Below are 15,847 nucleotides of genomic sequence, written 5' to 3'. Positions count from 1 at the left end.
GAGTTGATTGTTTTTATAGTAATAAATACAGATTTGGTATTCTGCCATTCAAACTAAGAAGCATGTCCTTGATGATCCATGAATACACTGCGAACACTGCATTATTGACCGAAGAACATCTGCATGTGATTTCATGGCTGACTGATATCTATCATGTCGTCCTTCTAGTGGCCATGATCGAGCTGCGTGATCTGGAGGAGAGCCAGGTCAGTGTGGAGTCAGTGCGAGGCTGGTGCGTTGAGGAGCAGGCGATGGAGATGGACATTGCCGTCCTGCAGCAGGTCGAGGAGCTGGAGAGAAAGGTCACGTCTGCCAGCCTGCAGGCGAAGGTAAAATACAAGAACACACCTTTTTAGTGTAAGAACATGTTGATGTGAAGTGGTGTGATAAGAGGCCAAGAGCTTTAACAGCTAATTTCCTCTTCCAGGGCTGGATGTATCCGGACCCTCAATCTGAGCGGGAGGACCTGGTGTACTACGAGCACAAGCCACTCACAAAATCCACGTCAGCGAGCAGCGGAGACAAGGAGCATCCCGAAGAGCGCGGGGAGAAGGGTGGGGTGACGCGTCACCTGGATAACCCGCTGGACATAGCAGTGACACGTCTGGCTGATCTGGAGCGCAACATCGAGAGAAGGTACCTGAGGAGCCCCTTAGGTACCACCATTCAGATCAGGCTGGATAATGTGGGTACGGTCACTGTCCCTGCCCCCGCCCCATCCACTAGTGCTGACAGGGAAGGGTAGGTCATATCTCCAACCAAAGCTCCCCACTCTCCCACTAAGACCTGTTCCTCTCCTCTGTGTGTGCTTTGTGTTTCCCATACTATCAAAAGAAGTGAGGGTCTTTGCTGCTTGCACAGCAGCTTTTTGTGGTGGCTTGTGGCATATTTTCTTTGTTTCTTTGGTCTTGTGCAATCTTTAGGGTGGGTGGTGGGGGGCTCCCCTTTCCTGTACAGTCATTGTTTACTGGCATCTTTTGCTTTTCTGCAGTCATCTGCATGGTGTTTTGCATCAGTAACCTTGGTTGTGGGCACACTCATGGCTCCCACTATAAAATGTACCCTGGTTCTACTCCTTCACTCTTTCTGCATGAACGTTCGCCTAACATGACAGAATCGGTGTGTGCCTCTCCTCCAGCGCCCCACACCCCCCAAAATCCTCATGCCTGTCTTTGCACAGCTGGAGCTCTTTCTGGTCTGCTGTCTTGTTGGCGGCTGGTTCAGCTGATCAGTTTACCGCTTTGTGTTTGTGTGACCTCACCCAAATATTGACATATGTGTGTGTTTTTTTTTCCTTCTTTCTCATCCCCATCCCATCCTCCCACATTATCTTCTCCCAGTGGCGAGGAGGAGGTGGCCCACGGCATGAAGGTGTGGAGGAAGGCCCTGAGCGAGGTGCGCAGTGCTGCCCAGTTGGCCATGTGCATCCAGCAGCTACAGAAGTCCATCGCCTGGGAGAGGTCCATCATGAAAGTGGTGAGTAGCACATAAAAAAAACAAAAAAAAAACACAATACGAATATTTCCAACCTCATTAATTAAAATAATGATTGCCCTCTCGTTCTGTAGTACTGTCAGTTGTGCAGGAAGGGTGATAATGAGGACCTGCTCCTGCTGTGTGATGGCTGTGACAAAGGCTGCCACACGTACTGTCACAAACCCAAGATCACCAGTATCCCAGAGGGAGACTGGTACTGCCCGTCCTGCATATCCAAGGTATCAGAGCCTTAAATAATGAATTGGCATCTGCCCTCAGCATTCACTTAAAAGTCCAACCATTTTCATGCTCAAGAGATCTTTCTTTGAATTTTTTGGGGGGCCTTTAAGTCCCTTATGTGCATGTGGGGCTGTAGAGAGATGAGATGAATTCAGAATCATGTCACCAGGAGCTCAAAGAATTCTGAGTCTCCGGTTTTTTGCCTTTAATTTTCCTCTCAACTCGATAATTTGCTGCAAGGCGTTGGCATTTCGCCCATTAAGTGACAATAAAAACGTCCATTCATATTCATGCTCCGAGAATCTGGACATCAACAGATTTTATTGCAAGCTTTACAAGAATGTTTTTATGCCGATGTTGGTCCGGGAAGAACTAGATGATGAGCGATGTTAGAAAAAATATTGTATTTCAGAAAAGGCCAATATCAATATCAGCAATGTCAGTGGGGTCACTTCACTTCTGTTTGAGTTGCACCAGACCATAATGCATTGTTGGCTCTGTGCAGGCGAGTGGTCCTACCCCCAAAAACAAAAGGCCTCCAGTCAAACCAGTAGCAACCAGCGGAGGAAGTGGCAAGAAAGGCGGAGAAGCGAAGAAGAGCGGGAAGCAGACTGGCAACGGGGAAGTATCGGAGGAAGACCCAGCGAGCGCCAGCAGCACGCCCAAGAAAGCAGCGGCAAAAGACACCAACAGGAAGAGGAAAGTCGAAGAGGGCTCACCTGCTCTGCCGGGAGTCAATCCGGAGACCCCTGTGTGTGTGAAGAGAGCCAAGACGGCTAGAGACAACAACAGGGACCTGGGACTATGCAGGTATGTGCCTCCGACTTGCTCCGACTTGTCCCTCTGTTGAATTCTTCATTTATTCATCACCTTCTTCTAAACAGTCCGACAGTAGCTGCAGGCGACTGTATCTACAGGGAGATAATGAGTCTCCTCTTCATCAGTAAATAAGATGCTCTTGTGGGTTTTCTTTGACAGCTTCTCACTGTGGTATTCAAGGGTTTTTCTCTTACAAATACAATTCTTGTGTGTTTGTGTTCATCAGGGTGCTCCTTGCTGAGGTGGAGCGGCATCAGGATGCATGGCCTTTCCTCACACCCGTCAACCTGAAGTCAGTCCCTGGCTACAAGAAGGTCATCAAGAAACCGATGGACTTCGCCACCATACGTGAGAAGCTCGTGAGCAGCCAGTGAGTTTCCGATCGCCTCCGTTTGTTCTGTTTTTACAGCTGAAATCCTTCAGGGTTTGAAAGTAAAAGAATAATAAAAGTGAGAGATGGAAATGTTATTCAGGAAATGATTTAAATACTTTTTTCTTTTTTTTCTTTCCAGGTATCAAAATCTGGAGACTTTCATCATCGATGTCAACTTGGTGTTTGACAACTGCGAAAAATACAATGAAGACAATTCAGACATTGGCCGAGCCGGTCATAACATGAGGAAGTTCTTCGAGAAGCGCTGGACTGAGCTTCTGAAACAAACAAACTAAAACAAACTGTTCAGATTCTCCCCATAAACCCAATAACGTTTCAAATCGGAGCACCAGGTTTTACTTTTGTTTTTATTCCCTGATGGAGAAATGCGGCTTTGCAGGATGGAAGAGGAAATCTAATCCTTAACAAGGAACCCATGGTGTTCTACTTAGGAGGGATGTCACCTTGAAATATAAAAAGTAATTACATGAGGTGCGCTGGATTTCTTTCAACAGGGATAAAAGCCCCAAAGAGTCCCAGAGAAATGGGGTGTCGTAGTGCAATACCATTCCCTGTCTCAGAACACTGCACTGAATGAATCCTCAACTGTCACTGATGTGTCTGCGCTAGAATACTTTCCACTACTTGTAAATATTCTTTTGTTATTTAATCGTATTATAGTGAATGTATTTAATTTTGTAATAATTATTTATGAATCAAGGTCCACTTCATTTTCTATGAAAAGGAAGAGTCAGCTGAACTGCTTTGAATTGAAAAAAAAAAAAAAAAAAAGGAATGTGTCTTTGTGTTGTAATTTTTCTCCCAAATATCAAACAAAGCCAAGAAAAAAAAAACCTGTTTACACTGTTCAGTGCTTTGAGGCATCAGAATACTGTATTCATTTGTTCAGACTGTAAAACTGCATTTATTTACAGGAACGGCAGAGGAACAGTTAAGACAAAGGTGACTCATGTGTATATACTGTTTATTAATGTCAATATTATGTCTTGTTTGGAACGATGTGTAAAAATTGTTTAAGAATATTAAGATATTGTTTATGCCTTAGAATGATTGTAGCATTCTATTTTAGTGAACGTGATGAAAACATTATCATAAATATTGTTTGTACAGTATATACATATCCTCTGCAAACACTGTGGTATCCTTAATCTTGGTAGTGCCTACCCTTCCAACAGGGGCATGTAGGGGATGTTATTGTTTTTAGTTTTCATTCTTATGACAACATTATGTTTTTCCTTTTTTATATGATTTCAATCCAACAAGGCCTCCAAAGTTGGACAGTGACACAGAAATCATTCCTCACCATAGCAGAAAAAAAGGAGCAACAAGCATTCAGTTATGCTTCCATGACGCATTTCCTCGTAATCTGCCACAATACAGAGGACCTAAGGCCATTTGTAACCACTGTGTTGAACCTTGCTGTGTGTTGTGGCCTGATGGAGGCAGCTAGATTTTTTTGTACCCAAGTCAAGAGTACTTGAAGTTACTTTATTTAAGATATTGTGGAATAAAAGTATCATTCTTTTGTAGGAGCTTTATTTTTCACTAGTGTGTGGCACGGACCTATTAAAAGGATGTTTTTCAACGTACATGACTCACACTTGTTTTATTTCAATCACCAGCCATTATCAAAATGGTTACCTGTTATTTTTCTGTCAATCAACTGAATGATTGATAAACTCTTCACTGCACCTTTCATATGAATCTGTTAACGCTGAGCTCAATTTCAAGGTTTAGACTTTTGTGAAAGGATTTGTTTTCAAGTCCGTGAAAAGTTGTATTATTATTGTTGATTATGTTTATTTCAAATGGGAAGCTGACAATATCATGGTTGTGTCATTTTGGAAGTAATGGCAGCCAATTTAAAGTTTACAAAATATTACACTTCATACAATTTCTAAGCATTTCAAGTTATTATGTCCAATCACTTGCAGTCAATGAAATCTGAGTTGTTGCTTATTTATATTTATATTTCATAGTGCATTTACAACATTACATCATGAGATCAGTATGTGATCCAAGTAATTCACAAATAATGATGAATACAAAATAATGAGCTAAACCTAAAGTTAAAAAAGAAATGAATCAGATCAAATTAACTACACAAGGGTCTTAGTTTCCACAGTTGTCCGTGTTTCAGGAAAGAATCAAAGCAGAACATGACGACAGTAAAGTTTCATTTCTATTTTAAAGATTTACCGGAGTGTTAGGGGAATTTTGTGAATGAGGAACTCTGATGAAGGGCAACATTTTTATTTTTAATTTACAGATATAAAGTGAATTTGAATTGCCGTTGACAATGTTCCCAGATAAATGATTATGATATATATATATATATATATATATCCCATATAATTTAATTAAATCAAAATGTAAAGCGGACAAACAAATACATGTAATAAATACATACAATATATATAAATATTTCATCTATAAGCGTTTAAGTAGAACTTAAAGATTGTTGCCAAATCTAGAGAATTACATGGGGTTAAAAACACAAGTTAAGTCATATCATTTTATAAAAAAATTCAATAAATAAATATTAATAAATAAATGCATGAAATAGAAATATTAGCTACAAAAAATCATTTCATTTGATTAAAATAAATGGAAATAAATAAATACAATCAATAAAAACACTTATATTGGCTACATACTATCAAATCAGTTAATTAAAAATGTAAACAGATAAATACATCCAAGAAAAAGTGCGGGTGACGTGAGGGGCGTTACGTCAGGATCAGCAGCTCAATGAGGAAGTAAACAAACCTGCAGCGAGCGGACGACTCGACGGGAGAAGGTAAAGCTGCTGCGGTGAGATGTCTCTGAAGATAAAGCCTCGTTTCACTTTGTCTCACAGAATCTGTTTGTTGTTCGGTTTGATTCTATCGCGGTTTGTTTCCGCGGAGGCGAAGATAGATCGTTGTGTCGTCACTGAAGCATCGTTAGCTTAGCATGTAGCTACAGGATCCACAGCAGCAGTGAGGCTTCAGTTTGTCAAAGTTCTGTCACTAAAGAACAAAAAACACTAACGCGTATGAAGGCGAGAAAAACAAGGAAAGCTACACGAACCTTGTACATGAATTATCCATCAGAAAACTCTAAATATGTGTCTTTTATTTAACGCTGCAGTTGTTATATTTATTGTTTCCATTATATTTTAATCTGCAGATAATGTTTCTCCAAGTAATAAAATGTGTCTATAAAATATCAGACATTTGTGATACTAATTCCACAGTATTTATTTTTTTCTTTCATGTATATGACAAGATCCTGATATTTCAGAAGCTGGTACCAGTATTAGTACTATTGCATTACTACTCATCGATGAGTCAGCAAATTAAGTTGCCAATTCATCTCCTGTTGATCAATTGTTGCTGCTCAAATTGTATAATTCTGTTATTTCCTTCAGGCCGACACTGCGTTGAGGGTAAAGCTGTAAACTGGATTTATTGAGATCTGACAGACTAAAGCAAAAAAAATTATCATTGAATATTATAAAATCAATTAAAATATATAGTGACATACAGGCCTCACTTAACCACTTAGTTTTCTCAATGTTTAAAAATGTCTTTTCATTCAGTGATTTAAATACCAGGAATTATTGAAAACTGTCCATCACCGTTACTAAGGATTCGTTTGTGGAATTCCTTCCTAATAAATGACTTTGAATGTGTTTTGTATATGTAAAGTTACTGAACAGATTAGTTTTATATCAGTGAACTTTCTTCTCGTTCTGCTGTGTAGGGTTAATCATTCACATTAATGGCCCCAGTGGGACAGATGTAGGTTGTTATGAACCATACCTTTGACGTTTCATTGTGGAAAAACTAGCACGTGTCTCTAGGCCCCAGCTGGAACAGTAGACTCTAGATTCTCTGTTTCTTTCACCCTTAGATGTAAAACTTGAAATACTCTCACTGTTTATCTTTTGGGAATTGAGACCCGGCTGTGTTGGTTTTACAGTCTTGGGAATTGACTTAAGTTGTAACAACAGTTTGTGTTATTGAGAGCCCAGTGTAAACTCACTGTTTTGTCCTTTTAAAGGTTTAGTGAATAAACAGAAAGAAGGGTAATGGGATATTTGCATTATTTTACGGGATTCAACAGAACAACCTTTTAATCACCTTCTCGTTCCCTCTATGGAAACTCTAGGGCCGGCTCTCCAAATGACGTCTCTGATTTGCACGTTAAATGACCATCGAGACGATGTCAACTGGTGCGCCTTCTCGGCCAAGCTGCTGGCCACGTGCTCTGGGGACAAAACTGTCCGGATATACTGCACCAGTGACTTCTCAGAGCTGCCTTTCTCCCCGCTGTCGGGACATGGCTACAGCGTCCACTGCTGCTGCTTCAGCCCCTGCGGACAGTTCCTCTGCTCCTGCTCCACCGACGCCACCACGGTTGTCTGGTCCACGGTCACGGGGGAGATCGAGGCCGTCATGGAGCATCCCGGTCGCAGCCCTGTGAGGATCTGTGCGCTCTCTCCTGACTCTGCCCACCTGGTCACTGGTGCATCCGATGGGACTTTGGCCCTGTGGGATTTCCCGTCAAAACAGCTGAACCGGTAAAAGATTGATAGATGTCACATTAGCCGAGAAAGAAAATAAGTCTATCCCACGTTTGTCCATCATTTAGTAAATAATGCAGGTAAACACTCACTTTAAAACCAACCTCTTCCAGTGTTTATCCATAAAGATATATAGAGAAGACTATGAAACTGACCTCAGTGTAAACACCTGTCATCACACCACTGTTTGCACTCGCATAATATTCAGCTCCACGTTTTATTGTTCTTGAACAATGACGATCTGCTGCCGCTGGTTGTGTTTGTGTAGGACCGGAGCCGTGAGCGACACCACCATGACGGCCTGCTCCTTCAGCCCCTGCAGTCAGGTGTTCATGACGGGCTCCACCTATGGAGACCTGCGTCTGTGGGACCTGAGCATGAACCAGCTCCACGCGGAGAAGAACGCCCACGACCTGGGGGTCACCTGCTGCACGTTTGCTCCTGACATCCTCAGTGGTGAGAAGAGCCACCGTGAGAATAAAGAAGTTATTAAAGGAAATCGGAATTATCAATTATGTATTAGATAACTTCTCTAATGAACTTGGAACATTGACAGTTTTGGTAAATTTCGTTCAGATCTTTTTAACTAGTTGAATCGTTTGTGATTTGTTTTGTATGATGTATTTGTCTGTGTGTCTTTGTGTTGTAGGAGGTCAAGTTGTGCAGTTCCGTCTGGCGTCCTGTGGCCAAGACAGTCACCTGAAGATCTGGGTCATTAACCAGCTCACTCCTGGAGGTACAGTGGCATCATGTACTGACAATCTGAACCTCTTTCAAACCCCTTTCAACAGGAAAAGAGCTGCAGTCTTACATTACTCTTTGTGGTTGTATCTAGATTAGCTGCCAGCCCAATCTAGATACAATCCTGTGTTTCCATGCTATTGTTTATTACTTTTAAGTTTTTGTATTTGTCCACATATTTAGCAGATTAAATCTTCTCATTTGTCTTTATTCTCTGACTTCCCTTCATGTTTTCTAACCCATTTCTAGCCTCTTTTTTTAATCCTTTTATATCTCATGTCACAGTCAAACCTTTGTCTGAAAACAGTCTTTTCCATATGATGTTTTATTTAGTGGGACTATCTGACTTGTCTGATGACATAACTTCAGTTGTTTCTCTTGTAGCCTATAAGATGCAGCTCCTGCACACATTAACTGGCCAGTCGGCTCCAGTCCTCTCCTGTGCCTACTCCTTAGATGGGCAGCTGCTTGCGTCTTGGTAAGACTCTGAATTTACCTATAATTAATAGATATCTATCATTAACATGTTTTCACCTGTCGTCCATTTTCTAAATGTCTAGTTTCTGTTGTTGATTTATTTAACTAAGAATAAAACGACTCAGTAACTGACAAAGAACCAAAAGGTTGTAAGTATGTGTATACGTTTTAGGAACATGTTCAAGTGATGGCTACAAAGAAGATAAAGAATCTACCACAGTCAATCCAGTGAACTGTATTTGATCCATTAAGAACATCTGTTTCCAGGTTTTGATCTGTTTAGGATCAAGAGGTCGATGTAGATGTAGAAGTAGGCCACCCTCCACTCAAGCATAAACATGCAGTACTTCAATCAAGCCACTGGAGGGAGACATAGATTGCTCTATTTCTCAAAAAGTTGAAGCATGTATGAACGTCCTGTACCATGTTTATAGTTGGTTTAATAAAACATTATTTACAGCTACAATTTTATATCTGTTTTTCTTTCAGCTCAGTTGACAAAACTGTTACAGTCTATGACTCAGTAAGTTATTTTCCCTTTTACCGATTTACTCATTATATAGGTGAATAGTTATTTAATGCACTTTTCACAATGTTCACATTTTGTTTGTGTGTTTGCAGGCAAACGCAGTTTTGCTTTACACCCTGAGACAGCACGAGAGGTGAATATCCACTTTACTTTTTTCGTGTTACCACCGTAAATATGTGAATTTCTCTCATCTGGCGAGCGATAGATTTTGTTATAGTTAGTGCTCTCTTGTTATGTGTATCTTGAAAAATTATAATTTGTATATTGAGAATTTGGGGTTTTCCTGTCTATGTTTTTATAAAATTAGTCACGGTGATGTCATATCGAGAATAACTAGAAAGATATTTCAGGCCAAATTACAAATAAAGGAAATCATTGGATGATCATTAGTTTAAATGGTCTTGATGTGTTTTTAAAAACTTTAGGAAATATTATAACATATCCATAATGTTAAAATTCTATGAACATTCATATTATATAGACAGAAAGCGTCTCTCTAATTACCATAAGCATAATCTTTGGAAGACTAAAGGCAACATTAAGATATTTTTGCGATTTCAAATTCCACAGATGACTGAACATGATTGTATTTTTGTTCTATTCAACACAAAATGGTAATGTCATGTAAAAGATGTAATAAATATGAATGAGCTCAACTTGTAACCGCTCATTCACAACAGGATGTCAGGCACAGAGAGGGCTGAGCCACAAGAAGACAATACAGTCGATGTTTTGTGTTGCAGTGTGTTCAAAAAACATTCGCCCTGCATCTTATGAAAAATGATAGGACCGTTCTCCCTGCATCTCTCCCCCTACACGTACATGTGAGCCACAGCTGAACGATCACACGTACGAGCTATTTATACGTCCATCCAGCCACCTGTGACTGAAAGGCAGCGAAGTCGCTTCCTCTCATGAAAGTCATGTTGAAAGAAAAAATCTGAAAACTGAAATGGAAGTAGTCGAGACAGGAGAAAGAGGATAAATGGGGTAAAAATTGAATGACAGCACTTGACAAAATGCCTCCAGGAAACTCGACTTCAGACAAACTGAGTATCCAGAGGCCAGGTTGGTGCATGTCTTCCTCTTAGTTTATATTTCAGAACCAGAGATTTTCCTCTTTAACGTTGCTTTGACTTTCTGGAATCGGCTGAAAAGTCTGTTTTAATCCTTGTTTAGATTCTAGTGCAGCTTTCTGACGTGGTAAACCATCAGTGAACTGACCCTCTGATGGAGAACAGCTCCATCACCGCCACATATTAATGTCTGGCATCACCACCTTTTAACCCTGGAGCTGAATGGCAGCCTCGCATCCCGAGGCTCAGGACTAAGATTTCATATTCAGATGTTTTAAAAACATCACATAAACCTGTTTTTGCGTTTCAGTTCTCCTACTTTGTTGTTTTTATGCTCATACACCGGTGCCAGCCAGTGGCCAGAGGCTTTATGTCTTTGGGTGATCTGTTCATCAAGATGTCTTTCATAGTTTTGGTAATACAATATCTCCAGTACGCCTAATGGGATTTTCTTTCATTAACATTAATTTGGACTGAAAGATAAACTGATTAAATGTTAGAGGTAAAAGCTCAAGGTCACAGCGATCTCACGAAACCCTTTTTTTGCCTCGGGAGTGCGTCATCTCTGAAACGCTTTAAAATATTAATTTAGACTGGCAGATTAAGTAATTTGATTTTAATGCGGTCAAAGGTCACGGTGGCTTCACAGAACACGTTTTGGCCCCCTGAAAATCTAAAGTGTGCCTTCAGGAAATTTCTTCAATTATTTTGGACCAGTTGTCACTTGGACTGAGATGAACTGATTTGATATCAGGGGTCAAAGGTCACAGTGACCTTATATGAGTCTGGAGAAAATCAATGTGGACAAAAACTCCACTTGTTTCTTCTTCCTCAGTTTTAAAGTCCTCTATTATCTAGTATTTTTTGTGTTGCTACACAGCCAGCCATTAACATTCTGCTGGTGACTGTCGTCTGCTGCAGGTACGTGACGGCGTGTTGCTTCTCTCCAACATCACCGCTAATTGCCACGGGATCTATGGATAAGACTGTAAACATCTGGAGGCTGGAGGACGGATGCAGTGGCCACGGTGGGAGAAACACGAACACACAAACAGATACACTGAAATAGACCAGAATCAATACTCGGGTGATAAATTACATCTTGTTTTGTCTTGTTATCTGTTTCTGTGGCGGCTTCCTCCTCTGAACATTCTGTCCAATGGAAAGGAGGGAAGACACTGCCTGGTTAGTTTTCCTTTCTATCTTTAACACTTGAATTCAAGGGAAAGAGATGGAGGGATACATGGAGAGATAGATGGACAGACTGATAGATGGACAGACTGATAGATGGATAGATAGATGGAGAGATGGAGAGATGGAGGGATCAATAGATAGATGGATGGATAGAGGGATTGAGGTAAGGGGAGTTGGATGTATATATATAAAGGGACAGATGGAGGGAAAGAGGGATAAATGGAGATATACATATGAGGAGGGTTGCATAGATGGAGGGATGTATAGGTAGAGTGATAGATATATGAAGGAATGGAGAGATGATAGATTGATAGACAGACTGACAGATGGTTAGATGGATGGAGGGATAGATTTGGAGAGATAATAGATTGACAGATAGATAGAGGGTTAGATGGAGGGACAGATATCGAGGAATGTATAGATCGATATGGAGGAATGGATAGATACACAATCAGATTGATAGATGGGTGAATGGATAGAGGGATAGACAGACAGACAGACCGACAGACAGATGCTTGGAGTGAAGGACACAGGTGTTGTGTATTGAAGAGCGCTCTTCACTCTACTCTCCTTTTCATTCTCATGTGCTGCAGGTTTGCATTGCGTTGCTCTGGTTACAGATTCTCATCCCTCGTTCTTGTGTTTCAGAGGATCCTGCTCTCGCATCACATGAAGGTAGGAAGGAGATAAATATCCCTTAGTCGTATATTACAGTCGAGCAAAGTAAGAATCTGTAAACCAGGCTCTCCTCTTACAATATTTTCACAATCTGTGATTTTGGTACCATCAGTAATGGTCTCATGTTTCTATCTGCAACTCACAAGCTCCTTTTCACCTTCGAGTTTCATCTGGTGTCAATGACAATGTGGATGACACCTCAGACAGACATGTAATCATATTCATTTATTCCAGGCCCATAATCAATAATTAGTCAGCAGCATTCCAGGACGCTCTTCCACACAGAATATTTGGCCATTTTTCAAAAGGCGCTGCAGCTGTCAAAGCACTGACCTTCTCGCTTCGACCCAATCTCTCAGGGAAAACCTCAGCCGGCCAATCGAAGCTGCTGGTCACCGATTGGTCAGAGGGGGATGTGTCAGAGTGGCTGGTGGAGGAAGGCCTCTCGGGATTGGTTGAGAAATTCAGGGCCAACAACATAGACGGGACCGAGCTGCTCAGTCTCACCAAGGAAACGCTGGCGTCAGAGCTGCTCATAGGTGAGGAAGAGAAACGTCACACACACATACACACACACACACACACACACACATGCACGCACACACACACGCAGCTCAGTGGATGACAGGACACTCGTTACCTCACAGTCCTGATGCTCCCGTTATGTTTGAAACGTAAGAATATAAAAACCAGTATAAGGGGATTTACACAGCAGCTGTACCGTGACAATGAACAGGGGCGTGTGTGGATTAGGATTTTCTACCTATTTGCACGGATGAAACGAGACACATTAAATTCAAGTAAGGGTGAAGGAATGAATGAATGAATGAAGGTTGATGGAGGTTTTATTCAGAGAAATTCCATAATATTAGGCTGCACTGGATAAAGCACTCAGCTGTGAGGCTTCAGGAGTCATGACTTTAATCTGGAGCACTTCATCAGTTACATAACTCAATCCCCCAAAACAGTATTTCCCCTTAAGTCTAAAGTGGATTTACACCTAATGTCAAAAGGTCTTTCTGGTTATTTCCAAGTCCTGCTTTAAATGAGGTTTTCCTGAAATTGTTGACTTATCAACCCTCTGATGTATTTCTGTCTTTTCTATGCCTCAGCCAAGGCAACAGCACGCGGGTGGAGGCTTATTGTTTTCAGTTTGTCCATCCGTCCGTCTGTCCTACGTCCCAATATCTCATGAACACCAGGAGGGCATTTTTTTAAACTTGGTGCAAATTTTCAGTTTAACTCAAGGGTGAACTGACATTAATTGGGGCCAAAGGTCAAGGTGGCTGTGCCCTTATGAAACGTGTGTTTTTGGTCTTGTTAACATATCTCAAGAACTCCTTGAAGGAATTTCTTAAACTTTGATACAAATACTTATTTGGACTCAAACATGAACTGATTAGATTTGGCTGGTTAAAGGTCAGAGGTCGAAAAACTGGTTTTTGGCCTCTTGAATATTATATCTCAAGTCGGCCTTTGGGAAATGTCTTCAAATTTGAATCAGTTATCAATTGGACTCGAAGATTAACGTCACAGCGACCTCGTTTAAATCTGGAAATAAATATGTAGGCTGACACTGAACTGGTTGACGGAGGCATACAACTACATGGTGTTTATTCTAGTATCTGTAAGAAGTGCAACCACAAGGCTGAAGTATGAGTGTTGTGTTGTTGATGCCAGTCTACCAGCCAGGCCAGTATTCGTCATGTGGTTGTCAGCGAATGTTTGTTGTATTTCCAATGCCGTCATTTCCATCCCACAGTTTCTGTCAATCACTCCTCAGTTTACACAGCTTCAGCGCCTCGACAGCTTGTGTTCACATTGTTCTGTTTTTAGTAACGTTGCAACAATCCCAACTTTTTTAAGAGAAGAGTCGAGCAGCAACACATTTTATCTTCTGCAGGGAAAAATGGAGAAACAGGCGATTATCAAAGGTGGGAAGTTGAAGAAGCAGCAGCAGAGTAACATGAAACAGAATATACCAGTTCAGATCAGCAGGGAGTCTACAAACCATTTGATGTTCCGCTGTAGCGCTTTATTTTCTGTGGTCATTCATTTTTTAAATAAACAGGATTCTTACTCAACCGCTCTCCAGGACCTGCTGGAGTCAGCAGACATGGTCATCTCCCATCACTCTAATCCATGCTCACATTCGCCATCCAAGAGTGAAACGTGCTCAACGAAGGGAATATCTACAATGACCTCTGCCAAGGCCCAGAGGTCCCCTTGAACACACACTCATAGATATCAGTTCCCTTAATGTACCGGATCTTTTTTCATGAAGATTTACGTGTTGTAGTATACAAACAAATTAATAAATCTGGATCTGCCCCCTTAATCAAAACCACTCCATAAGATAATGGGCTCTTCCTTAGTCTACACCGCTTCCACCACGTTTAAAGAAAATCAGTTTAGTAGTTAATGCTTAATCTTACAAAAAGACAAACAGCAATGAAATGTAATCCCTTTAGTGGAAGTAACAAATGCTCAAAACATTGATATTAATATTATAAATGTGACTGTTATTGATCAGTTCGACGTGAGACCCCGTTTTCTATAACAAAGTCTTGTTTAATTTCTCTCCTCTGGTGCTTTTGTTTATTCTCTCTCTGGTGCTTTTGTTTATTCTCTCTCTTGTGTTCATGTCTGTAGAGTCTGTGGGCCTGCGCAGTAAACTCCTGAGGAAGGTGGAGGAGCTGAAGAGTCATTCAGTCTGTTCAGGCGTTCCTGACGAGTTCCTGTGTCCAATCACCCGAGAGCTGATGAAGGAGCCGGTCATTGCTGCTGGTACGTGAACAGCAGACATTTCCCACTATAACTAGGTCATGTGGGCGAATGAGACACAGACACCAGCGTGTGTTTGTTTCTTCAGAGTGTAGGAATATGTTTGTGCACTTAAAGTTGAGTGTGTACATTTCCTAACAGATGGCTACTCGTATGAAAAAGAGGCCATCGAGAGCTGGATCAACACCAAGAACCGCTCCAGCCCCATGACCAACCTCCCCTTGCTGACGACCCTGCTCACCCCTAACCACACCCTGAAGATGGCGATTGGCCGCTGGAAGACCAGCCAGTGACATCTGACGAAGCTGTGTCCCAAACATTTCACTTAGAGCGGATCATAAACTGTCTTATAAAGATGGACGACATGAGGTCTCACCCCAAAGTGAAGCCAGAGGCTCAATCACCTCCTGGGGACTGGATGCAATGAAGGTCATAATTCCTGCCTCCTCCATGTTATTGGTTGGAGCATGAGTCAAACTAAAAAGTCCAAAACCACGTCAAATGAATGTTTCTCAAAGACGGTTTCTGTCATTTTCTGTAATTCTGATACATGTTGTGTTCATGTTTCCAGTCATTTTGGTTTCATTAAGTTATTTGCCGACCACGGCTCCATCCCCCGGTCACAACTTTGCAGATTTTGGCTCCAAGTGACAAACATCAGCCCAAGATGGCAGCGTTTGTTATCAGGAGGATTTGGCTTCATTTCTGGATGGTGGGAGGACTGGATGTGTCGTCCATCTTTATTTACAGTCTATGGAACAGACAGAAACCAGAACTCACAGGGATCCCACGGCCCAACAGGAGCAGGTGCGTTGATCCAGTTGAGACGTCTACACACTGTGGTGGCTTTTACACATCAAGCTGCATCA

The 15,847-nt window shown here is 41.4% G+C and overlaps 2 protein-coding genes across 10 annotated transcripts in view; both read left to right on the top strand.

Moving 5' to 3' along the window:
* baz2ba (bromodomain adjacent to zinc finger domain, 2Ba) overlaps positions 1–4,518 on the top strand; it is a 69,395-nt gene extending 64,877 nt beyond the window's left edge. For all 9 annotated transcript variants that reach the window (XM_053445490.1, XM_053445404.1, XM_053445322.1 and 6 more), the window contains 7 exons: positions 169–329; positions 428–741; positions 1,341–1,476; positions 1,569–1,715; positions 2,222–2,526; positions 2,762–2,905; positions 3,048–4,518. In XM_053445490.1, the coding sequence (XP_053301465.1) occupies positions 169–329; positions 428–741; positions 1,341–1,476; positions 1,569–1,715; positions 2,222–2,526; positions 2,762–2,905; positions 3,048–3,204 (1,364 nt within the window). In that variant the 3' untranslated portion in view covers positions 3,205–4,518. The remainder of the gene's footprint in view (positions 1–168; positions 330–427; positions 742–1,340; positions 1,477–1,568; positions 1,716–2,221; positions 2,527–2,761; positions 2,906–3,047) is intronic.
* A 1,142-nt stretch (positions 4,519–5,660) lies between these two features.
* wdsub1 (WD repeat, sterile alpha motif and U-box domain containing 1) lies at positions 5,661–15,570 on the top strand. The gene is made up of 13 exons (XM_053423186.1): positions 5,661–5,729; positions 7,085–7,496; positions 7,768–7,955; positions 8,149–8,235; positions 8,625–8,718; positions 9,207–9,240; positions 9,339–9,379; positions 11,244–11,350; positions 11,490–11,507; positions 12,165–12,191; positions 12,554–12,733; positions 14,847–14,981; positions 15,120–15,570. The coding sequence occupies exons 2-13, from the start codon at positions 7,099–7,101 to the stop codon at positions 15,269–15,271; spliced, it is 1,461 nt and encodes a 486-aa protein (XP_053279161.1). The 5' UTR covers positions 5,661–5,729; positions 7,085–7,098; the 3' UTR covers positions 15,272–15,570.
* Positions 15,571–15,847: the final 277 nt, after the last annotated feature.

This window comes from Pleuronectes platessa, chromosome 1, assembly GCF_947347685.1.
Source record: "Pleuronectes platessa chromosome 1, fPlePla1.1, whole genome shotgun sequence".
NCBI lineage: Eukaryota > Metazoa > Chordata > Actinopteri > Pleuronectiformes > Pleuronectidae > Pleuronectes > Pleuronectes platessa.
The sequence above is the reverse complement of the archived record's forward strand: the minus strand, read 5'-3'. Positions and strand labels throughout refer to the sequence as shown.

What these genes read in the sequence shown, in the direction of transcription:
- wdsub1 (XM_053423186.1), top strand. Translation starts at nt 7,099, where the DNA reads ATGACGTCTCTGATTTGCACGTTAAATGACCATCGAGACGATGTCAAC. An exon ending in ACCCTGAGACAGCACGAGAG is followed by an intron (nt 9,380 to 11,243) that starts GTGAATATCCAC and finishes CGTCTGCTGCAG; the next exon opens with GTACGTGACGGCGTGTTGCT. An exon ending in GGCGTCAGAGCTGCTCATAG is followed by an intron (nt 12,734 to 14,846) that starts GTGAGGAAGAGA and finishes TCATGTCTGTAG; the next exon opens with AGTCTGTGGGCCTGCGCAGT.